This window comes from Pleurodeles waltl, chromosome 7 (assembly GCF_031143425.1).
Source record: "Pleurodeles waltl isolate 20211129_DDA chromosome 7, aPleWal1.hap1.20221129, whole genome shotgun sequence".
Lineage (NCBI taxonomy): Eukaryota > Metazoa > Chordata > Amphibia > Caudata > Salamandridae > Pleurodeles > Pleurodeles waltl.
In genome coordinates this window covers 771,522,438-771,548,478 of record NC_090446.1, presented here as the reverse complement: position 1 = coordinate 771,548,478, position 26,041 = coordinate 771,522,438, and the positions used below count along the sequence as shown (strand labels likewise).

Here is a 26,041-nt window from a genome sequence, read left to right as displayed (position 1 = left end):
CACAAGCCCCCGTCAACGCCATTCTAGGTGATGGCATAGGACCTCACATTGCAGCTTCACAGCCCTTTGGAACAGCTGCTGCATGATGATTCCTCAAGGCAGGATCTCGCAACACTCTGCAAACCAGGATTGATGGTACTTTGTTACTGGGCCTAACTTGGCCCCTGTATTTGGCACGTACTCCTTCAAATTTGGCCTGAACTTGTGACCTTATCCTGGTCCGGAGCAACCAGGTGACCACAGTCTGTACTTTGTGTTTTTAAGCACTATCTTTACTTAAAACTGCACATCTTTGGTTCCACTGATTGGATGTTTCTCGTTTTGGTGTCAAATAATTTAATAAATTGAGCTCTATTTTCCTAAATTTTATTCCTAAGTTTTTTGTGCTGCCTTTTCACTTTAATACTGTTTGAAGTGCTGCATAAATCATTTACACATAGCCTCTAAGTTAAGCCTGACTTCCTTGTGCCAAATTACCAGAGGGTTAAGCACATGTTAATTTGGGGCTTGCTGTAAATTCACCCTGTCAGACATTGTGCTTGCTGTTTGAGTCCCCTGAACCATTAACATAATTTCCAACAAGCATGTTTATTGGATCCCTTTGAAATATCATAATTTTACATAAATTTGCCAGTTTTCTGACTCAATGTTCAGAGCATGCCTATTTGAATGTTTATGTTCTACACAAAGCAGAGTTTTGTTGGGGTAGAAGCAGGGCTTAATATTAGCCAGTGGTTGCAGGTGGGGCCCACCAGCCCTCATTGATGGAGACCAGAATTAATTTTACTTCATCATATTTTGACCTAGGGCAAGAGAGGGAAAAACACATAAGTGAGAAAGAAGGAGGAAGAAAAAGATGGCAAATGGAGAAAACAGGAACCTGCCTGCAAGAGTCAGATAAAGGGTCAAAGAGGGACTGGTGGTGGATTAAAAAGACATGAGGTGTAATCATAACTACGCAGTCTTCGTATTCGGCATGCCAACATTCAATAGCACCTGTTGTGGGCTTTTAAGCAAAACTTTGGGCCCTTGCATTTCTTGTTTTACAAATTAAGCACTGATTAGATGTATGGTTTGTATCACACAAAGCTAGCACTGGAGGTGCTCATTTAGGAAAGGTTCCTCCCACAGTTTTGGTGTGACAGGTGCCTTAAATGGTTGAAGAACTAGAGCAGATATATTTTATCAACATAGTCAGTGATAAATGCTAGTCTGCCACTGGAAAATGCTGCTTTTGGTTGGAAAAGTAGAACCATTCTATGGTATCTCTAAATTACTTAAAGAACACATCACAATAACATAGCAAAAGCAATAGAGCATAGCAACACAAATATAACCAGGAACAAAACAGTTGAAACACAACAAAAACAGTAAAACACAACAATCATACAGCACAAAAACATAGCAGCACAAACATCATCACAACAGATAACTACCACAACAAAATGCAGTACAACAACAATGCACAAATACTCTTGTCAGACATTGCCACATACACAAATCTGCTTTCATGATATGGTGGTATTGCACCTCTCTAGTCAGTGCATGCTCAGTTGAGTGTCCCCCATAATAAATAATAAGTTAAAAGACATAACTGTGATGTAAAATCCTGTGTTGTAAAGTACTGCAAAAGGCCCCTTGTACTTACCTGCATTGTAACTCCTGCATTGTAACCTCCGTCAAGGTAATATTAAAGTTACATACCAAAATTGCCGCCTACACAAACCTACTTTAATAGTATAGTAATATTCTACCATTCTAATCAGTGGAAATGGTAGTTTGTAACTGGAATGTGCTGCCTTTTGTTGGAAATGTAGCAACATTCTATGGCATCTCTAGAGTACATACAGAACACAACACAATGGCAAGCAAAATAGCAGCACAACATAAATATAGAACAGGAAACTATACAGTTGAAACAGAACACAGCATAACAGCCACAGTACACCTCAACAAAAGCACAATAAAAATCTTACAGTGCAAAAACATTGTCGCACAAACACCAGCACAACAGATCTTTATCACATCAAAGTGTACCCCTAAAAATATGCATCCATAATCTTATACCCATTTTGCGACCGATACAAACTGCTTTCATGATATGGTGTTTTCATTGTCTAAACTACAACAGTAATGACGCTAAGTGACTTGCCTTTCACCATAGCAGCTGGCTCTGGTAGGAGGCATTATGATGTCCTAACTAGATTGTAATACTTATTACAGTTGAGCAGCTATGGGATTTCATTATTAAATGTGACTAGAGACATAACAACTCAACAGTAATAAGGAAATGAGTGAAAGGCATTTATACAGGAATTTCAGGCTCCCATGTATCTTTTCCCAGACTTCTCGACCCTAGTCAAGCTTTGCCGGACTGTAATATTTTTTCCATAATTCTTGTTATCCCACATTTGTCAACCTTTAATTTTCCTTTCTAGCTTACTCTGTGTTTTTCATACTATGTTTGTGACTCACAATTTGTATTGTTCATCTGCTAGAATCCTATGACATTGAAATATTTGAAGCTCTGCAGTCGGTGCCTGGGTTAGAAGATGATATGGAAAAAATGTGTTTACAAAATAAAACTGATAAAGCAGTCAATGAAATGCAACAACCAACACAACCAGAAAATCTGAAGATCCACCCTGGACTTAACAATGATGATGTTGAAACAATTGAAGGTTTTGAGGCTGTTTCAGACAGCTCAACTGAACAAGAAATGTCATCTAACTGGTAAGAAAGTAAAAATATACTCAAAACTCGAAAATATAGTGATTATATAATATATTCCAGTTGTTAAGGTGCACTATCTATAGCTATACTGAATTAAAAAATAAAGTTTAAAGTTTAGTTATAGTTAGCAAAAGTTAATCTATAATTCTATACAAAACTATCTTAAACTAGTCAGAGCTTAGATATTTCAAAGTTATAGTTATCACTTTACAGTTATGACTTAAAATTATAATTTACACCTCATCCTAAAATTACTATAACTTGTGCACCTCTGTACAGAGTGTTGTCAACTCTCTAACCACATTGCATTAACTAGTGGAGTGTCGTGGAGTAGAGTGGACAAGAGTGTTGTAGATTGGCATGTTGTAGAATGGAGTGGATTAGAGTAGAGCGGATTGGTGTAGAGTGAAGTACAGTGTTATGCAGTGGTGTGTTGTAGAGATGAGTAGTGAGTGTTGGGTGTGGTAGAGTAGAGTGGCATAGAGTGACATGGAGTGCCATTGAGTGGAATAGTTGAATACAGTGGAGTAGTGTGTTGTAGAGTGGAGTAAAGTGTCATGAAATGGCATGAAGGGAGTTGAGTATCATAGAGTGGCTTGAGGTGTAGTAGAGTTGGGTGGCATAGAGTGGAGTGTCGTAGAGTAGAGGAGTGTAGAGTGTTGTAGAGTGGAGTACAGTGCTGTGCAGGGGAGTAGAGTGGAGTGGCATAGAGTGCTGCGTTGTAGAATGTTGTGGTATAGCGTGTCTTGGTGTAGAGTACAAGGTTGTAGAGTTTTGTGGGATCAAGTGTTGTGGCGTGTAATGGAGTGGCATGTCCTAGAATAGACTGGAGTGGCTTAGAATGGCGTGGCATGTCAAAGAATGGAGTAGAATGGCATTTTATAGGGTGGCGCCTCATAGAGTGTGTTAGAGTGGAGGAGTGAAGAGTGGTATGTTGTGTAGTGGAGTGGCGTGTCATAGACTCCAGTGTTGTAGACTGGAGTGGTGTGGCATGGAGTGAGGTGGCGTGTCAGAGTGGAGAAGCATGGAGCGCAGTAGAGTAGAATGGTATGTTGTAGAGGTCAGTGACGTGCCATAAAGTTGGGTAGCATGTCAGAGTGGTGTGTTGTACAGTGTAGTGCAATTGCGTATTGTGTAGTGGAGTGGCTTAGAGTGGAGAGGCATGGAGTAGAGTGTTGTAGAGTGGGGAGGCATAGAGTGGAGTGGCATGTCGTGTCGTAAAGAAGAGTGGAGGCGCATAGAGTGGAGTGTCACTGAGTGAAGGGCTGATGATTTAAGTGTCATCGAGAAGCGTGTCATAAAGTGGTATAGAGTGGAGTAGAGTGCTATAGAGTGGAGTGGAATAGAGTGGAGTGTTGTTGAGTAAAGTGGAAGAGAGTGTCCTAGAGTGCAGTGTCAAAGAATGGAGTGTCATAGAGAGGATTGTTGTAGAATGGAATGTCACACAGTGTCATAGAATGAAGTAGAGTGGACTAGAATAGAGTGAAGTACAGTGCTGTACTGGGGTGTCGTAGAGTGGAGTGGCATAAAGTGTCATAGACTGGCGTGGTGTAGAGTGGAGTAGTGGAGTAGAGTGAACTTGTGTGTCGTAGAGTAAAGTGGTGTGGAGTGGCATAGAGGGAGTTGCATTAACTGTTGTAGAGTGACATTGAGTGGAGTAGAGGGTCACAGAGTGGAGGGGCATGGAGTGAAGCACAGTGTTACACAGTGGTGTAGAGTGGAATGGTATGTCATAGAGTGGTGCATCATACAGTGTCTAATAGTGAGTGGAGCGGCATGGAGTGGCATTGAGTGGAATAGTATGGTAGAGAGTGGAGTGGCATGTCATAGAGTGGTGTGGCGTGGTGTGTCCTTCAATGGAGTGGAGTAGTGGAGAAGAGTGGAATGGAGTGTCATTGAGTGGAGTGCCGCTGAGTTAAGTGTTGCAGAGTGCCATAGAGTGTAGTAGAGTGTTGTTGGGTAGAATAGCTTGGGGGGCGCAGAGTGCTGCAGAGTGGAGTGGCATATTGTGGAGTGTCGTAGAGTGGAGTGGCCTGTTGTACATCGGAGTGAAGTGACGTAGAGTGGAGTAATGGAGTACTGTGGAATAGAGTGTAGTAGTATATCATTGAGTGGACAAAGTGGTGTGTAGTGGCATAGAAAGAGAGGCGTAGAGTGGAGTACAGTGTCAGTGAGTGGCATAGAGTGGAGTGTTGTAGAGTGGCTTAGAGTGACATAGAGTGAAGTAGAGTCATTGAATGTAGAGGCATAAAGTTTCATAGAGTGGAGTGGCATAGAGCAGATTAACAGAGTGTTGTTTCATAGAGTGGTGTGTCGTGGAGTAGTTTGCCATAGAGTAGACTGGAGTGGCATACAGTGGAGTGGTGTATTATAGAGTAGTGCAGAGTGTTGTATAGTGGAGTGGCATGTCATAGAGTGGAGTAGTGTGTCGCACACTGGAGTGCAGTGATGTCATAGAGTTTATTTCGTCATATCTTGTTTTTTAAAATGTATTAGGTACCACTGTACTTTCTAGAGACTGGCGCAAGAGTACTGCACTGCTTCATAAACTTTTAAAAACTATATAAATGGCTAAAAATATTTTTCCTTATCTCTACTACTTCACTTCTTCATCTACATTAAAACAAAAGTAATAACTTATATCTCACATTAAAACACACACCAAAGCCAAAGTGTGCTGCAAACAACAGGGGTGCTTTTTCATTTTGCAAGGGGTTTTAACCAATCATATTGTGTATTGGCATCACCAGGTACTGGGCTATACCACAAAAATACCACATTATACCGTAGCCCATTTTAGCACTAATTGTTTGTCCCATATTACTTAAAAGCTGCTGAACCAATTTACATCTACTAACAAAAATGACCTTTTCCACACCATAATCTATATTCCTTACAAACTTCATCAGAATTCGTTCAGCCATTTTGCCACTACTTCTGTTTAAATATTCTGGGGCAAGTCACCCCTACCTTTTTCCTGACGTGAAGAGTTTCTGTCAAGCTGAGCAAAAGTTAGCCTGAAAGATACTTTTCTGGTTCAGGTCAGGCAGCCTGGAGCTGGACATGTGCTGAAAGTGCAGACTCTTGGCTGCCTGAGCTGAACTTACCTGGGTTGAAGAGGCCACCCTTGTGAGAAGGAAGAAGCCACCAATTACTTTGGACCTGGCGCTTCAATTTTAAGCACTGAACTGCCTAGGGCCAAGTTTCAATCAGTGAGACCTTGTCAGGGAGTGGGATGGGATCAGAAGTCTCACTGGCCCCATCCCACTCTGTGACGAGATTGGGACTGCTGCCTTCCCTCATTGGTTGACTAAGCATCAGCCAATGAGGGAACGCAGCAGTCCCAACCGTCCTGGGACCTCCAAGGCTTCCCTGTTGGAGCTACTGATCTTTATTTTATTTCATGTTTGGTGCGTACCTATATGTATGAATGTATGTGTACTTGTTAGTGAGTGTTGTGAATGGGTGTGTGAGTACATGTGTGAATGAATGGGTTTGAGTGAGGTGTATGTGTGCATGTGTAACCTCCCACTCCCCCCTCCATCTTGTACGGCCCTTACTGCAAGTGGTGTGGAAATGGGCCAGATTTCCCCCATTTCTGGAGTTAACGAAACATAGCCGCTATGAGCTGCCCTAAGGGCCCACTAAGAAATGTGGAATTACCCTGGTTCAATTCCTCTGGTAATTCCTCCTTTCTTCCCCAGACTGTCACAGTGAGCTTTGTGGCTGCCTTAACAGATGACATTTCCATGGGAAAGGAAAGAATTGCTGTTATCAACCCCATAGATGTTAAGCGGCCACTCATGATGAGGGCCTATGTGGGAAGATCATCTGATAATCCAATATTTTATTTGAAAATGAAAGGAAATGACATACATAAACATGCCTCAAGCCAGACTAATGATGCAGGGAGGCAGGTATCTGGGAGAACATAAAGGGAGACTCAGGCATTTATGATAAGAGACAATCTCAGACATAAACATATACTCTGTGTGTTTGAGGAACATACTTTTCTATTGAACTGTAAACCTCCCAACCCCTTCACAAATTTAGTCTTTCAGTTTTTTGATAGTTTCTGTGAAAGCGTCTGCTGAATGTGTGTATGCTGAAACAAATGTATCAATCATTCATTATTCTGATGCCCTGCCTCCTTGCCTGGTGCAAGCAATGAAGAAAGCTGCCATGTTACTGATGGTGTCTCAGGCTGGGACTTTAAAATTAACAGACAACATTGCGCTTTGATGAACCCTGCTTTGTTTTTCACAGTTCTAAATGATAGAGATCAAATTTTACTAGTACATTAGTGGCATAGATGTTAGCATATGGTAATTTATAAACCTTCATTTAAAGCCTAACAGAGAAATTAACACAAAATGTAAAAATGTGCACATTTGAATTATGGTGGATAATGTGACCTCCATTAGTATTTGACATCGTGTTTAACATGAAAGATAGTGTGCATTTATAGTTGAGTGAATTACTGACATGAATTAATATTGAAATTATTATTTTTAGAGAAACAGTAGACATGAAGTATATTATCAATATTAATTGAACATGAATTATTCGTACTTATATTGATTTAAATTAATGTATTAACATGTTACATGTGTGCAGTGAAATAAAGGCACAGTGAAACTGTTTCTAAAATGTCCTTGATGTTTGCAATTAAATAATTTGCTTTACTTATTTGATTCAAATTGTAAGGTGTGCAATAGCATTTAAAAGTGTTAATTATGTTAATGTATTTAGGCTTTCTTAGCTAGACTAGGCCTGAAGGTTCATTTTGCAGCAGTTGAGGAGAATTACTAGTTTGATTCTGTCTCCCTCTGACCTGAATTATTTCCTAAGTTGAGGACTTGTTGTTGAATGTCCTATTGTATTAAAGACAGAGAACATGTTTCAATGTTAACAAAGTAGCAATATTTGTTCTAGCTTTTGAATAAGCTTTATTAATTTCACGTGAGAACTGGTCAACTCATCCTGTGTAACATGAGAAAGGATCCCAATGTTGCAGTTAATATCAAGTATCACATTTTGGCAGAACTGTATGAATTCACCGAGATGACCATGCGTCTTCCCTGACAAAATCCTGAATGGTTTGAGTTTCTTATTTGACCTGTATGCCCCACTTACTTATGCTGTTCAGTACTAATATGCCCAATCAATTCTGAACTGCCGACCTGTCCTGTGTGCAACCTGTGTTCTGCACTGTCCTGATGTTGCTGTCTACTGATACTCCGCAATGGGGAACACTCTGCTTGATGAAACTTTCATGTCTGCTGTCCCATGAGGAGAGGTATAATTCCTAATGTGGTATCTTGTTTCTTTTTCAGCTTAGATAATTACACCAGTGTATTTTTATAGTGAGTTACCCTAGTTAAATTATTTTTCCAAATAATTTTTGTCTTTTTTTGTTTTTGTTTTGCCCGCATTTTTTAGCCCGTTCCCACACACGCAAGTTCAAATTCGTATTAGAGATAAGGATGGCCCAGCTCTGAAACTGATTGTTGCTAACTGAATTTTGATGATTTACTGATGTCACCATCATCTGCTTTGAAATCTGAATTTAATATACATATTATAATTTTGTTAATTTGTGTTATTCTTTTGGAGTGCTTAACAGTATTGATGCTAGGTAGGCTTAATCTCTTTAGTCGTTTTGGTCAGCCTGTGGTTTTCACGTATGTTTCCAATTTAGTCGTGCGCTCCATCTACGTTGCATTAGCTTTGTGGCGGAATAAAGCTTTGAAACTTTATTCAGTTTGGAGTTTTCCTTTCATGGTTCAATTTGTCATGGTGTTTAAAAGTGTTTATGGATTTAATGTTGTTGGTTTTATTGAATGAATGCAATTACCACACTCCTCACTGAGTCCCAAAATCTAGTCGACTTCTAGCGGTGGGATAAGTCATGGTGTCTCACCAGAATGTTTGTAGTTTCTGAACCTGAGGCAGGTAGAAGAACCCCGTGGGTGCTCCAGCAGTTTTAGTAGCCTCGTGAGGAGGGGAATTGAATTTTGCCCACATTATGAGTTGGTCTTGGTGAAGTGTAGATGTTCATGAAATTCTAGCGTTTCGTTACAAGTGTACTGTATGTGCTTTGAGTAGAGTTTGTGCTTGCAGTGCTTTTGGCTAAACTGCTGTGAAGTGTAATGTATGAGGTGAGTAGGGAGTTTGCATTCTCCAAACAAATGAGTAGGGAGTTTGTGTACTCCAAGTAAGAGAGTGGGGAGTTTGCATACTTCAAGTGAATGTTGCTCTTTCCGCTAAAAAAATTGCCCATGTGGTTGTTGTTGTTTAGGGGTCCTGTGTGGCCTAAGACTCCAAAGTACCGCACAAGTGTATGGAGATACTTGGTTAATTTTTTGTCTGCAGTGAGGTGCTGGTTGATTGAGCGCTGCTGACAATACCAGTAGATTCCTTGAGTGTGTGAGTTGTTGGTTGGTATTAGGTAAATCCTGAGTGCACAGGAAAATCCCTATCAACCAGAGTGAGATTTGCAAATCAAATCTTACTTGTTTATGTGCAAAAGCTGCAGTCAGCAGTGTAGTCATACAGCTTTCAAAGCGTTTGAGTCCTACCCATAGTGGGTAGACAGGTTTGGCTTTTGTGCTGCCAATATTTGCATTTAGAGTGTTTGCATGAGACGGCTCTGAAGTGAGTCATAGCTGCAGAGTGGAGTGAGTGTGTGATGTTGTTTGGTCCATGCTGGGATTGGTCAATTGGTGAGAAAAGCAGTGCACAGATTGGTTGACAAGACTGAGCTGTTACAGGTTGAGAACATCTTGTGAAGAGCATTGTGGGATTGAAAGTACTTCCTGGATTTGTAGAATTTCTGTTTGTGAATTAGATTTGTGTAAAAATGAAGTTTTTCAAAGCTTTAAGGAGTGCACTGAGAGGAGAAGTTTTTATTCCAATTAGAGAGGGTAAGCCTACTCCACCTGAGGGTACACTAGCATTTGAAGTAATGGAGAAAAGAGGAGTTCCAGCATGTCTTTCGGTAAATCAGTGGTGTAAAATAATTGAGAAGGAAGGTATCCTAACTTTACCCTGTTACGGATCTTTCAATTTAGGAGAATTAGAGAATCTGAAGTGGGTGTTATATGAATCAAAACCCCTTCCTACACCTGCACAATTTGAAGCACTTGCCATTTGGGAATTAGTTACGAGGCAGAAAGAGGCTCAGAAATTCGAGAGGAGAGTGAGGAAAGCAAAAAAGACATGGCAGCAGCTAGATGGGATGAGGAACAGAGAACATGGAGAGCAGATACATTGCATGCAGTAAAATTGGGCCATAAGTACAAACACATTTTCCCATAGACACAGAATGGGTAAAACCCTTTGAAACATCTGGCCCATTATTCCCAGCAATAACACAGGAAGGTTATGGAAGTGTCAGATCTAAAGCCAAGAAGAAATCTTCAGGAGATCTAGAACCGAAGTTAGATGAACACAAAAGGGTAATAGCCACCAAAAGTGATTCACTTGATGAATTTATAACTCAGTTGTTGCAGAAGCGCCCTGTACCATATAATGCAGTTTAATCAGTTAATCAGAATGTAGCCCGAGTATAGCTCAAGCTCAAGTTGCACAAAGCCAGGTTCAGTCACCTCCAAATGTACTTACTGCTAATGCTGCACAGGTGCCAGCGATTTATCCGAAATTTCCAATTGCCAATACACTTTAGAATGCTGCAGTTCCAGTTATGCCACAGCCAGTGGCGGCTGGTGACCATTAAAAGTGATGGGGCATAATCCTTGTCTTGAATTCCAGTGAACAAGACTGGCTCACGTACTTGGAGGGTTCAAGGGGTTCGCTCACACTTGCTGCAGTCAGCCTTAACCTCTCACTTATTCTTACTTGGACTTAGTCATCAGTCACTTTTACTTACTCTGACTCTCTTTCATTGCCTCATGCAGTTTCACCCATTCTCACTGTGATCCACTCAATCCATTCTGACTGACTCAATCTCACTCTGACTCATTTAGGCTCACTTAGTTTCATGGAACTGGGCCGTTTGCGACAAGAAAAAAGCATTTTGGTATGTACAGACCCTATCTGTGATTCAGTAATCTATTTACCGAATCGCAAAATAGGTTTGCGAGTCACAATTAGGAAGGGGTGTTGTAGGAGGACTGTTTTGTGACCATGAATGCAGTCACAAAACAATCGCAGTTAGCACGATTTCAAGTTGGTGCTATCCCATTCACAAACGGAAAAGGGTCCCCGCAGGACCCCTTCCCCTTTGTGAATGGTAGCGGAAATATTTTTTGGAGCAGGCAGTGGTCATTTTTGTTTTTGAAATGCATCCCATCCCTGTGAGGGCAGCCATTCCCAATGGGGTTGCAAATTGCAACCTGCCTTATGAATATTTATTAGGTAGATTATTTGCTACCCCATTGGGAATCGCGAACAGTGTCATTGACACGGTTGTACATCAGGTTTTGCGACTCACAATTTGTGAGTCACAAAAATGAATATTCGTACATGTGGCCCTTAGTTTCCCTGAGTCTCCCCAAGACTTTCTCGTTCTCTATTATTCACTCAGTCCCACTTGCTCTGATTCGCTCAATTTCACTGTGACTCGCTCATACTCAATCAGTTCCACTCATTCTCACTCAGTATCACTCATTGTAACTCACAGAATGTAACTCAGTCTCACTGAGGCTCACTGAGTTTCACTCGGTCTCACTCAGACTCACTCATTCCTGCTTAGTCTCACACATGCTTACCTAATTTTCCTTATTCTTCTCATAACTCACTCATCCTTCCTGATTCACGCAGTCCTATTCATTCTGATTCAATCTCACCATGACTCACTTATACTCAATCAGTCTCGCTTATTCGCACTCCGTCCCATTCAGTCTCACTCATGCATACTCACTCAGTCTCACTTATTCACAGTCAATATCACTCATTACACTCAATCTTACTCATTCTCACTGAATCGCTTAGTCATACTTATTCGTATTCACTCTGACTCACTCATGCTTATTTAGACTTAAACTCACTCAAAAACAATCATTCTCACTCAGTCTGATTTAATCAGTCTCCCTCGTTCTCACACTGACTCACTCTGTCTCACTCATTCTCTGACTCACTAAGACTCACTCAGATTTGACTCACTGAGCCTCACACACAGTAACATTCTCACTTAATCATTCTCACTCATACTCACTCTTTATATCACTCATTGTCCTCACTTTGACTCACTCCTTCACTGACACTCTCACTTTTACTCACACATACACACACATACACACTGACATGCTCACACAAACACATAGGGGGTCATTACAACATTGGCGGTAAAAGCTGCTTACCTCCGTGCAGAAGACCGCCAACACATCGCTGCGGCCGCGGAATTTCGCCACGGTCATTATGACCCAAAGGCCGGAATCTGCCAAAATTTAGACACCCGCACAAGTCCGCCACACCAAAGGTCAGTGATAAACTGGCGATAACAAAACCGACACCGTCACACCAACAGGAATACGCCCACACTATCACGACCCACGAATCCACTTGGCGGTCTTTCAACCATGGTATTCCATTGGCGGTACACACCGCCACGCTCAAAATACACACACATTTACAAAACACAACCACATTGGACAATTCAAAATAAACACACCTGATACACATACACACACCACTCCCACACACTCACACCACTATAAAACACCCACCCACAAACCCCTACGACCACAATTGCGACTGAAGGCCAGAGAGAGACACCACCATCAACAACACTAGCATCCACAGGCACTCAACATTAACACTCACATAACATCCACGCACCTCACACAACACACTTCTAAATATCACCTCACACTTCACAACACACACCAACCCACACATCACCCACACCACCCCATGGCCCCGCAAAGACACCCCAGGTTCTCTGAGGAGGAGCTCAGGGTCATGGTGGAGGAAATCATCTGGGTAGAGCCACAGCTATCCCGATCACAGGTGCAGCACACCTCCATAGCTAGGAAGATGGAGATATGGCGCAGAATCGTAGACAGGGTCAACGCAGAGGGACAGCATCCAAGAACATGTGATGACATCAGGAAGAGGTAAAACGACCTACGGGGGAAGGTGTGTTCCGTGGTCTCAAGACACCGCATCGCGGTACAGAGGACTGGCGGCGGACCCCCACCTCCTACCCCACAACTAACAACATGGAAGGAGCAGGTCTTGGCTATACTGCATCCTGAGGGCCTCGCTGGAGGAATGGACTCTGGTAAGTCAAATCTTAACTATTACATCCCCCACCCTACCTGCATGCCATCACATACCCCCACCCTCGCCCTCACCCCCATCACTCCAACTCCTCACACATGTCCCAATATCACAAACCACACATCCCAAACTCAAGCCCTGCATGCAACACCAAAGCATGGACACCCATCACCAAAACATGGCTACTGCACATACCCATACACCCCCCTAAACCATCATCACAAAAGGTCATACACAGGAATGCAAGCACTGGGGTACACGGTCACCCACCCATTGCACACCATGGCACACACAGATGCAATAATCATGCCTTTACACCCCTGCAGGACCCCTACACAACGTCACCAGACAGGAGGGTCCAGACATGTCCACTCCACCCACAGAAGAGGCCCACAGTGATGACAGCAGCTCTGTCCAACTGGATCTAGACGACCAGCCCGGCCCATCTGGGACCTCAGGACAGTCGGTTCCCCTCACACTGGCACAAGCCACTACAGACCTCCCCCCCTCTGGAAACACCAGCACAGCACACACCCAGCGGGCCCATACCTCTGTCCCCAGGACACGTCAATCAGCAGTGTGTCCACCACTACAGGGAACCCAGGCTAACCCACCACCCCAACAACAACAGGGACCTGGGGGCAGTGGCAGTGGGCACACGGTTCAGGGGACAGAGGCCCTGGAACACAGGGGAACTGGGAGGGCTGCTGTGCGACAGGGGGAGGACAGGCCCAGGGAACCCACTCTCCACGAGGCCCTTTCCAACATCATGGGAGCCTACCACCATTCCCAGGAGAAGATGGCAACGGTACTGGCCAAGTTTCAGGAGACCCAGCGGCTGCAGGAAGAACAGTATTTGGGCTTCAGGGAGGAACTCAGAACCATCAATTCCACCCTGGGCACCATTGTAGGGGTGCTGAAGGAACTCATGAACACCAGGAGGGACACTGTGGCACAATAAGGGGCCCCTGACACTAGCCTGGATGATGAACTGCCTACCACCTCCGCCGGCGCTAGTGGACAGGAGGCACCGCCACAGGACCACCACACCAGCACCCCACCCCCTGCAGAGGGAGAACCACCCCGCAAACGGTCCCTGAGATCCAGGACAAAGACAGAGAACGATGCCAAGACCCCCGCCAAGAAATGAGACCACCATGATTGTCATCCATTTGTCCCACCTTGTCACCCTGTCCATCCTTAAACTGCTCCAGCTCCACTTCCTATGCCCCTTCGGACAATGCACCTATGAGACTAATAGACTGGACTCTGCCATGGACATTCCTCCACCATCACACCTCACCATTTTACAACCCCTTCCAATATTGAGCACTTAAATAAACACCCTTAAAGCACAAAACAATCAGGAATCTGTCTGTGATTTTGAAATAGTGTATTAGCAATTACAGTGGCAAAATGCTCTTTCAAATGTAATGTCAACATACCTATGTCACACAGCTCAAGTCCATGAGGAAACAAAGCAGATCCCACACAGTGGGACCCACATCTGTGAAATCGTAAGGGAAAGTGACAACTCAGTGACCATACACTGGGTGAACATGACAGACGGTAGAGCGGTAGTAGATTTAAATTAGATGTATCAGGCAGTGTTGTCTTCTTACCTGTGTCTCACTGGAAGTATTGCAGGATCACTGTGTTCCTGTTGTCGATGTCCTCTTCTTCTGTTTCCTCGTCTTCACTGTCCACAGGCTCCACAGCTGCCACAACACCTCCATCTGGACCATCCTCCTGCATAAAAGGCACCTGTCGTCGCAATGCCAAGTTGTGAAGCATACAGCAGGCCACGATGATCTGGCATACCTTCTTTGGTGAGTAGAATAGGGAACCACCAGTCATATGCAGGCACCAGAACTTGGCCTTCAGGAGGCCGAAGGTCCGCTCTATAATCCTCCTAGTTCGCCCATGGGCCTCGTTGTAGCGTTTCTCTGCCCTTGTCCTGGGATTCCTCACTGGGGTCAGTAGCCATGACAGGTTGGGGTAACCAGAGTCACCTGCAAATGTCAAGGGACGACTGTTAGACACACACTAACTCATTGGGACATCCACAGACCCAGACAACTATTCCCACTGTATTAGGTCCATGTGCTCACCTAATAGCCACACCCGGTGCCTCTGGAGTTGCCCCATCACATAAGGGATGCTGCTATTCCGCAGGATGTAAGCCTCATGCACTGAGCCAGGGAATTTTGCATTAACATGGGAGATGTACTGGTCTGCCAAACACACCATCTGCACATTCATTGAATGGTAACTCTTACGGTTTTCTGTACACCTGTTCACTCCTGCGGGGGGTATCAAGGCCACATGTGTCCCATCAATGGCACCTATGATGTTGGGGATATGTCCCAGGGCATAGAAATCACCTTTCACTGTAGGCAAATCCTCCACCTGAGGGAAAACGATGTAGCTCCGCATGTGTTTCAGCAGGGCAGACAACACTCTGGACAATACGTTGGAAAACATAGGCTGGGACATCCCTGATGCTATGGCCACTGTAGTTTGAAAAGACCCACTTGCTAGGAAATGGAGTACGGACAGCACCTGCACTTGAGGGGGGATTCCTGTGGGATGGCAGATAGCTGACATCAGGTCTGGCTCCAACTGGGCACACAGTTCTAGGATTGTGGCACGATCAAGCCTGTAGGTGATGATCACATGTCGCTCCTCCACTGTCGACCGGTCCACCAGCGGTCTGTACACCGGAGGATGCCGCCATCTCCTCACATGGTGCCTATGGAGGAGAACAGCGAGCAGAGAGTCAACCAACTCTGAGGTACGTAAACACAGCTTACTCTGAAAATATTAGCAATTCGACATTTGCCTGTATGAGTGTTTAGGCAAGGCCTAGGTATGTGGGACGCAGTCAAAAATAATGCCATGTGGGCCCAGGAAATGGCGGCTGCCTGACCTGTAAGGTGGGACAATGGGATATGAGGTAACTGCGCTGGCGTTGTACACCGTCGCGGTAGGCGGTCGAAGACCGCGGCGCAATTCTGCATTGGTTAACATTGGACCCTATGGGTCCTAGGAGCCAATGACGATGTACGCCGCGGTGACGGTACGCACCGCCGTGGACGTGACAGCCATTTTCTATCTGTTCAATCACTCGATACCTGATCTTCGACAGGAGAGGACCTACACTGCAAGTGCTGCTGTGACCTCAGTCTGGAAGAGACAATGGCTCGAGTGTCTGGGGAAAGGGCCCCTGCTTTCAGCACGGAGGAGTTGGAGAAACTCGTGGATGGGGTCCTCCCCCAATACACGCTACTCTACGGCCCTCCAGACAAACAGGTAAGTACACTGTGAGCATGCTGTATGGGCAATGCCTGTGTGGAGTGGGGTGGATGAAAGATAGGGGGGGTGAGAATGAGGCGTGCATGAAATGACGGTGAGTGCATGTCCTTCATGGCAAGGGTAGGGATGCGGGCCAATGACTGTGACGGTGCAGTTGGTAAGTACTTCTCTTTTTCCCCCGTACAATTCCTGTAGGTCAGCGCCCATCAGAAGAAGGACATTTGGCGTGCCATCGCCAAGGAAGTCCGGACCCTGGGGGTCTACCACAGACGGAGCACCCACTGCCGGAAAAGATGGGAGGACATTCGCCGGTGGAGCAAGAAGACGGCGGAGGCCCAGCTGGGGATGGCCTCCCAACGTGGGAGGGGTGCCCGTCGCACCATTACCCCCCTGATGTTCAGGATCCTGGTGGTGGCGTACCCGGAGTTGGATGGGCGCTTGAGGGCATCACAGCAGCAACAAGGGGGTGAGTACACTCTCATCCTGCTGATTCAGCACGCATTGGAGGTGTCTGGGTGGGGGAGGTGGGCTGTGGGCTGTGGGTTCCCCTAGGCCAGGACGAGTTTGTAGTTAAGTTCCCTTCTTCAGGCAGGCCCTGTGGCACCCCACCCCACCTGTGTACAGTGCCAACTACACCTAGTCAGGCTCCTGTGACATCCTTGTGTGCCAAAATCGGCCATAGCCTTGTAAGCCATGTCCCAGGGATTGAATAGTGGACTCCAAGTGCGCGGCGTAGTGCAGGGGGCTTCTGTGTCTGTCGTGTCCGCCAACGGTAGCGGTATTGCATGCACTCAACATGTCTTTCTTCTGTCTTCCCCCCCCTTTTTGTGGTCTCCCTGTTCTTGTGTGCATTAGCATCACCAGGCAGAGGAGCAGTGGCACCGGAGCAGGAGGTAGCTGCATCCCACATGGCCCTGGAGGGCGACACTACGGATTCTGAAGTCACCAGTGGGACGGAGGGCGAGGGGAGCTCCACGGCGGGGACAGGAGCTGAGACCAGCGATACGGAGTCCTCCTCTGAGGGGAGCTCCCTTGCGGTGGCGGCCCAATCTGTGCCCCCCGCATCTACAGGTTCAGCTGCTACACCCCCTACCAGCACCACCCTCCCAGAAGCCCCTCAGCGTTTGCCCCGTGCCCGCTCACCCAGGATGGCTGAGGAGCTGAGGTGCCTGAGGTTCGCCCCAGGCACCTCAGGCCCTGCCCCAGTCACCCCTGCTGCCCTCAGTGAGGAGGCCATTGACCTCCTCAGGTCCCTCACTGTTGGGCAGTCTACCATTTTGAATGCCATCCAGGGTGTAGAGAGGCAGTTGCAACACACTAATGCATTTCTGGAGGGCATTCACTCTGGTCAGTCAGCCCTTCAGCAAGCTTTTCAGACTGGCCTCAGCACTGATGGCAGCCATTGTCCCTGTCTCTAGCCTCCCCCCTCCAACTTCCTCCACCCAGACCCACACCCCTGTACCTCAGCCTATCCCAAGCACACCATCAGACCAGCATGCACACACCTCAACACACAAGGGAAGCTCTGGCAAACATAAGCACCACACATCCCACAGGCACTCATGCATGCATCACACACATGCAGACACACCAACATCTCCTGCTTCCACTGTGTCCCCCTCCTCGTCTCCCTCCTCCCTCCCTGTCTCGTCCCCACTCACACCTGCATGCACTACATCCTCAGCCACTACGTCCATCACCAGCACACCCACCACCACACCTCGCTCACGTGCAGTCAGCACCCCCACTAACATTCACACATCCCCTGTGTCCTCTCCCAGTATGTCTGTGAGGCCACCTCCCAAGGTACACAAACGCAGCCACACACCCACCCAACAGCCATCCACCTCACGTCAGCCTACAGCCCATGCACCTTCACCCAAAGTCACCAAACGTACACCTCCTACAACCACAACCTCTTCCTCCACTCCCAAACCCTCTCCAGCTACCCGTCCCAGTGTTCCTAAGAAACTTTTCCTGGCCAGCCTTGACCTCTTTCCCTCACCTCCCCCACCCCACCCCTTCAGTCTTCTAGGACCCGACTCTCCAAGTCCCAAGCTAGCACCGCAGCCACAACATCGGCGGGACCAGTGGTGCCAGTAGTCACCGGATTATGGAGTGCACCAGGCAGCAGGGCAGCCAGTGTGGCAAGGAGCCACAGCACGGACAGTCCCCCACCTGTCAAGCATAAAAAGTTGGACAGTGCCTGGTGGGAAAGGGGAAAGAAATCAGCCACCAAAGCCGCTCCCAGGGGTACAGTTGGGAGTGTGGAGACAGCTGCGACACCATTCAAGGTAGGGAAGGGGCACATTAAAACCGGCAAGTCTGGGAAGATCAGCAAGGCGGACAAGACCGCCAGCAGCCCGCTGCCCAGGAGAAGACTGCCAGCAGCAGCCCCGCTGCCCAAGACAGGACCGCCAGCAGCAGCCCCGCTGCCCAAGACAGGACCGCCAGCAGCAGCCCGCTGCCCAGGAGAAGACCGCCAGCAGCAGCCCCGCTGCCCAGGAGAAGACCGCCAGCAGCAGCCCCGCTGCCCAAGACAGGACCGCCAGCAGCAGCCCCGCTGCCCAGGAGAAGACCGCCAGCAGCAGCCCCGCTGCCCAAAACAGGACTGCCAGCTGCAGCCCCGCTGCCCAAGACAGGACCCCCAGCAGCAGCCCGGCTGCCCAGGAGATGACCTCCAGCAGCAGCCCCGCTGCCCAAAACAGGACCACCAGCAGCACCGCAGGCCAGGAGAAGACCGCCAGCAGCAGCCCCGCTGCCCAAGACAGGACCGCCAGCAGCACCGCAGGCCAGGAAAAGACCGCCACCAGCTGAACCGCTGCCCAAGACAGGACCGCCAGCAGCACCGCAGGCCAGGACAAGACCGCCACCAGCAGAACCGCTGCCCAGGACACGGACGCCAGCAGCACCGCAGGCCAGTGAGCGCCAATGATTCAGACGTTACTGAGGCCGCCACGGGCAGGATGAAGCACTCTGGGCACAAAGCCCCCTCAAGAACCAGTGGAGAGTTACATCCACTACCTCAGTCCTTGGCAGGATGAAGCACTCTGGGCACAAAGCCCCCTCCAGAACCAGTGGCGAGTTACATCCACTACCTCTGTCCTTGGCAGGATGAAGCACTCTGGGTACAAAGCCCCCTCCAGAACCAGTGGAGAGTTACATCCACTACCTCAGTCCTTGGCAGGATGAAGCATTCTGGGCACAAAACCCCCTCCAGAACCAGTGGAGAAAGGCATCCACTACCTCAGTCCTTGGCAGGATGAAGCACTCTGGGCACAAAGCCCCCTCCAGAACCAGTGGAGAGTTACATCCACTTGAGAGACTGTGGCTGTGCACTCCATAGGATTGATCAGTGGGCAACCCACCCACTGTAGAGACTTGAGAGACTGTGGCTTTGCACTCCCCTGGATTGATCAGTAGGCAATCCACCAACTGTAGAGACTTGAGAGACTGTGGCTTTGCACTCCCCAAGATTGAACAGTGGGCATGGAGCCCCCTTGTGGATCTGGCGTCGTGCACTCAACCGGCTGAGGTGATCCCCCCTTCCCCCTGAGGTGCCTGTTTTATTTCTATCTGATGCCCCTGCAGTGTTCTCTCCGTCTTGTTCAGGTATTGAGTGTGGGCCTCGCCCATGCCTTTTGGGCCCAGTGATCCACGGACTGTGATGGTGGAATCCCTTGGACTTGTGTTCTTGGTGTATATAATTCTATATAGTATAACTGTATATATTTGTGAATATTTTTGATTTATGTAATTGAATATATCACAATTATTTGACTCATTTCCTTTTGTCCTTGCATTCTTCTAGGAGGGGTTCGGGGTGTAACTGTAATGTATCAACATGTATTACTGTGTGTGTTGTAGTGGGTGAGGGTGGGGGTGGGGATGTTGCGTGTTGCGTGTGTGTGTCACTGTTTTTTCCCTCCCCCCTCCCCTGTGTCGTAGGTGCAGTACTCACCTTGGTCTTCACCGCCGGCGTTCGTGCTCCTGGTAGAGGAGCAGGAAGATAAAGGCTGGGAGTATCTGAAGTTCCGGTTCCATGGCGTCCTGGTTCTTCGTGGGGTGTGTAGAGGTGAGCGTTTTCCCTTCGAAGTCCTGTTTCTGCCGTGTTTTTGTTCACGGTGAATCCGCCCCGGAAAAGGTGGCGGATTGGTGGGTTGTAATAGTGTGGGCGGTACATTGTCCTCCACCTGTCTGTTGGCGGTTACCGCCGCGGTGTTTGTTTGTACTGCCGTGGCGGTCGAAGTGTTAAAGTGGCTGTCTATGTTGGCGGTTTCCGCCACGGTCGTGATTCAATTTTTTTTACCACCGGCCTGTTGGTGGTTATACCGCCACTTTAACACCGACCGCCAGGGTTGTAATGCCCACCATACTGTCTAACAGATACACTCACACATATATACACAGTATTTTAAAGCATTTTTCACTTACCTGTCTGTGTTGGTCCCACTTGGATTCCTGCTGTTTCTTTCAGCTTTAGTCATGTGAAACTGAAACGTCAAATCTGCTCAGTCGCAGATTCAAGTTTTCAGTCTCTGCTCATTCACCCCACCCTTTCCCAACTCTGTGATGAGTTGCAAAAAGGTGGGACGACTGGCTGAGTGACATGCAGCTACCGGCACTGCAGGGCTCAAGCCTGCAACACCCGTGGTAGAGTAGGTCTGCTGATTGATATGACATGCCACCATGTTCAGTGGGATTATTTTTGCTGGCTCAGGGTAAAGCCATGGGAGCTCCATGTAATATTCCACAGCTTACACCTCAAGTTAGTAGTAACAATATTAGTTTACAAGGATTGACAGCTCAGCAACTAACTGAATGATTAGATCATTTGAGCAAAGTATTATTTTCTGGAACTATCCCAGAGGGAGAGAAGACATTGAACACGGCTAGACTAAATTTGGAATTAAATGATATGATTGAGGGAACACTTTGATTGGACAGATTAGATACTTACAATGAAAATGAGTTGCACTTCATATGCAAGGATGTTACCCTTCAAGCAGCACAGATTCATAGAAAATTAGCTGATTTGGCACAAAAGTATGAAGTTGAGATGAATAACTCAAAACAGTTAAAAAGAAGTTACAGGTTAGAATTCGATTCTAGAGACATTGCAAACATGAGATCACCTTGTATTAAAATTCACATTAAGGAATTGATTTAGAGCATCCAGAGGTCGGGAGCATTCTATAAATGGGAAAGCAGATGGGTAAAGAAAAGAGCACAAAAGAAAAAGCTGACTGCATCGTCAAGTGGTGTACAGCAGGCTGAGGAAGCTGTAAAAATGGGGCTAATGAAAGAACTTCCTGGAGGGAATTTTGTTCATGTGCCATGGAGCAGAAGTAACATATTGTCATTTCCTAATGATTACCCAAAGTTGAGGGAGAAACCATTAGAATGGTACTAGCAAATAGAGAGGTTTGTTAAGCTTGCAAAGTGTTTGGGGGGAGATTTGAACACTTTCTTTGAAATAGTGTTCCAGCAGATTTGTTGGTTGAGTGTAAGCAGAGTGTTGATTGATCAGCCCGTGAGCCACCAAGGGATGCAGTAACAGGTGTGCTATCTGAAAAGGTGATGAAAAGCTACTACAAGATGATTGAATTTTTGAAAACCAGAGTTTCCCCCCAAGACTTTGATTGGCAGAGGATAGATAGGATAGCTTAGGAGTCTGTTCATGCTTATTATGAGAGATTGTTGCAAGCCTTCAGACAATACGGTGGTGCAGAGATTTGTGAACTGAGAGACATGATTCATTTTGTGTTCAGATTTGTTCAAGGATTGAAGCCTGAAGTTAGCAATATATTTCAGAATCATTTGATTTTTTGTCAGGGAAAACCGATTGATGAAGGGCTGTAGTATGCAAAACACTGTAGTAACAAAATTTGAATTAAAGCAGAAAAGATTAAGGGAGAAGGCAATGGTGATGCAAATTAAATCTGCCCAGGCAGCAGGAATCGCAAGGAATAGTGAACGCAGGAGGAATGCAGGGAGCACAATAGCAGGGCAGTGTGGTGCTTCAGTTTAAAGGTCGTGGAATTTGAGTAGATCTAAATGTAAATGCTGCTGATGCTCAAATTATGAAGAAAATGCTTCCTTGTCATGAGTGTGGCAATGTCAGACATTGGAAACAGGAGTGTCCTTATAATGTAAATAATCTGGTGCAAGGTGGGGGTGTTGCGCAGATGGTTAACAATAGTCAATTTCAAAATCAAAGGGCCCGAAATCAAAACATGAATGTTTCTAATGGAGCAGTCCAAATGCAAGTTCCTCAACAACAAATACAATTTTCCCAACAGCAGATTCAGGCTTCACAGCAAATGCAGGTTCCTCAAGCTCCGATGGCACAGCAGCAGGTAATGGTTCCTCAGCAGAACTCAAACCAGAGAGCAAAAGAAAATGTAAATCCGTTAATCACACAATACCCACTAATTTATTTCAGTGATGATGAAGTGAGTGAAGAATATCAGAGTGAGATTTCAGAAAAGGAAGAATGTGTGTTGGCTGCCTCACTGGAGGTAGATCAGAGTGGTCCTTATGTGAATGCAAGTGTTATGGGTCATGATGTTTCATTTCTTCTTGACACTGGAGCAACTAGTTTCACTGTCAGTTCTACAGAAGTCCCTAATGCACCCCTTTCTGGCAGGACAGTTCAGGTAGTAGGAGTAGCGAACCAGCATTTGGTAAACCTCTTTACAGAGTTCATTCTTGTTAAAATAGGAACATTTGAGGACTTGCACCAATTTTTAGTCTACAATTCATGTCCTTCGAGTTGCACCTCGACCACCCTGCTCCTGGGAGTTTCGGATTTTTGTTTGTCAACTGTATGGACGTACATCGTTGCATGGTGTTTGCCATCTTAATACATCAAAAGTACGGACGTACATTGTCGCATAGTGGCGGGCATCTTAAATTGTTGTCTGCATCTGCATGTCGAGCATGCAAGCATACATTGAACGTGTGGCAGCCATCTTACTGGTACCACAAAACATTGTCAGTTTAAACTACGGATCCAGCACATCCCATCTTCGTGGCGGACTATGGTGGTCCGCACACATTATTTGTTCATTTATTTTGGGACATTGAGGAACTGGATCACGGTAATCCACACACCGCACATCTGATTTACATTTGCCAGTTGATGAAGCTGATGACAGTGATCCGCTCACCATATTTTTCATTTATTACACCTAATATTTAGTCTATATGGCATATTAGGATTATAATAGGATAATTATTTTGTATTGTATTCAAGATTTGTTTTACTCTTTTTCTCTCTTTCTTTCTTTTATTCTACTTTATTCAAAACATATACTGGTAAACTAGGTATATTTCTGGTTAATTACAATGACATAATTCATCCAGTGCCATTTTTTCTATCTGAGCCTGGGGAACCACCTATATAGTGGGAGCTATGGATTGATTTATTTGAGGTGTATGTAGAGGTTTTAGAAGAACATGAATGTTCTCCGGAAAGGTATTTAGCTTTATTAAAGCACAGATTGGGTACTATTGGCCTTAAGGTGTTTAAAAATGTACCTGCGATAGAAAAGTCTGAAAATGTTGATGTTTATCACCTTGCAAAGAAACAACTTCAAGAATGTTATGGCAGGAAAATCAATGTGGTTTCAGAAAGATTTAAGTTTTATTCTAGATCTCAGCAAGATGATGAATCAATTGATCAATTTATGGCAGCTCTAAGAGGATTGGCAGTCACTTGTAAATTTGAGCAAATGTCATATGGCCAAGTGTTGAGGGACCAATTGCTGATAAAAACTAAATCTCATAAAATACAAGAGAAACTATAGTCAGGTGGCAGTGAATTAACATTAAGACATTAAGAAATGCTGTTGAAGTGGCTAGAAGCATAAAGGTTTCTGAAAAGTGTATTCAATCTGTAAGGAAAAATACCCATGACCACAATCCAGAATCTTTAAATGCTATTGCGATAACTAAGGACATTAAGGAGAAGGAGAGAAAAATAGATAAGAAGAAAGGTCTTACAAGGTTATGTTATAGATCTGGGGCTAATGAACGTTTAGCGAATTCTAAGAAGTGTCCTGCTATAGGCAAAGTTTGTGTAAAAAAATTGGCCACTTCAGCAAAGTTTGTAAGAGTTATACACAGAATATAAGCTATGTGTCAAGTTACGAAAATTCTGAAGAGGAGAAGTTACAGGATGTGGTGTTGAGTGTTTTAAGTGATAGCTGTGGTACTTCTAGTAAGCCGTTGAGCTTGCCATCTTGCAAATTAGTTATAGATGGCTGTGAGATGAATGCCATGGTAGATTCTTGTGCCTGATTTACCATTATATCTAAGAAAATGTTTAGCAAGCTATGCCCTAAAAGGAGTTTACTCCCATCGAACGTGAATCCTGGCAGTTACACTGAACACAAACCCATTGTTGGTTATACACATGTGCTGATTCGTTTTGGGCTTAAACATTGTAAAGGCAAGCTGTATGTAGCTGAAAAAGGCCAATTAATTCTAGGTTTGCCGCATATTATGAAACTTGGGTTAAGACTTGATCCTGGATTAGAATATGATGAACTTGACAAGAAATTTCCATGTGCATTTTATAAATCTTTAGGTAAATTGAAAGGATTTAAGCGCAAAACTGTCTTACGTGCAAACACATATACTGCACAAAATGCAGAATGTACCAGTGAACTATAGAGAAAAACGTAAAGGAATTTTGAGGGATTTGTGTGGTAAAAATATTATAGAAACCATTGAAAGTTCTGATTGGATGTCACCTGTGGTAATATTTCTCAAGAGTAATGATGACCTACGATTATGTGTTGATTTGAGATCTGTAAATTAAGCGATTTGGATTGATATGTTTCCTTTACCAAATCTACAAGAACTGTTGTCATCTATAAATCATGCCTCTGTTTTTTTTACCATTAACTTATCTAGTGCATACATCAAATTGAATAAGTTGAGAATTCTAAAATACTATGCATCTTTCATGACACCTGAGGGTGCATTTCAATACAAAAGAATGCCATTTGACCTGGCTAGTGCTTCAGCTGTCTTTCAGAGAAAAAGTAATAGAATCCTAAGTATGGTGGAGAACACCAAGGTATTTCAAGATGACATTTTAGTTTTTGGTAATGACAGGTTGGAGTATGATAAGGTTTTAAGTAAAGTATTGCTTATTCTCCAAGAGAATGTGTTGACAATTGAAAAAGAGAAGTGTAAATTTGGTCAAACTCAAGTGGACTATTTGAGTCCTATAATTTCTCATGACAGAATTTGTCCTAAAACAAGCCATCTGACAGGTATTGTGGAAGCTCCTGAACCTACCTGCAAAGAAAATTTAATATTATTTTTGGGGTCTTACGGAATTTTATGTACAATTCACTGAGAACTATGCGACTAAAGTAGAGGACTTGAGGAAGTTGGTTAAGAAAAATGCTTAATTTGAATGGGGCAAAGAACAAGAACAATCCTAGTGTTTTGTGTCTATTAAGAATGATATGGTTTAAGCTCGATGTTTGAAACCATTTAAAATGAGTACTAACTGCATAATTTCAGCGGATGCAGGCAATTATGGTATTGGAGCAGTTTTATCACAAAAAGAAGGGAATGAGAAATGGATTGTAGCATATGCATCACAAACTTTAACGCAACCTGAGAGAAATTATTCTGTAATTGAAAAGGAGTTGTTGAATGGTTCCTGAGCTGTGCAAAGATTCAGAATGTATGTATGTGGAAGAAAATTCAAGGTATGTACTAATCA

At 45.1% G+C, this 26,041-nt stretch overlaps 1 protein-coding gene across 3 annotated transcripts in view; it reads left to right on the top strand.

The window, feature by feature from the left end:
* The window catches only part of MYOT (myotilin), a 607,534-nt gene that overhangs the window by 297,287 nt on the left and 284,206 nt on the right, over positions 1 to 26,041 (top strand). For all 3 annotated transcript variants that reach the window (XM_069199264.1, XM_069199262.1, XM_069199263.1), the window contains one exon: positions 2,499 to 2,733. In XM_069199264.1, coding sequence (XP_069055365.1) covers positions 2,499 to 2,733 — 235 coding nt within the window. The remainder of the gene's footprint in view (positions 1 to 2,498; positions 2,734 to 26,041) is intronic.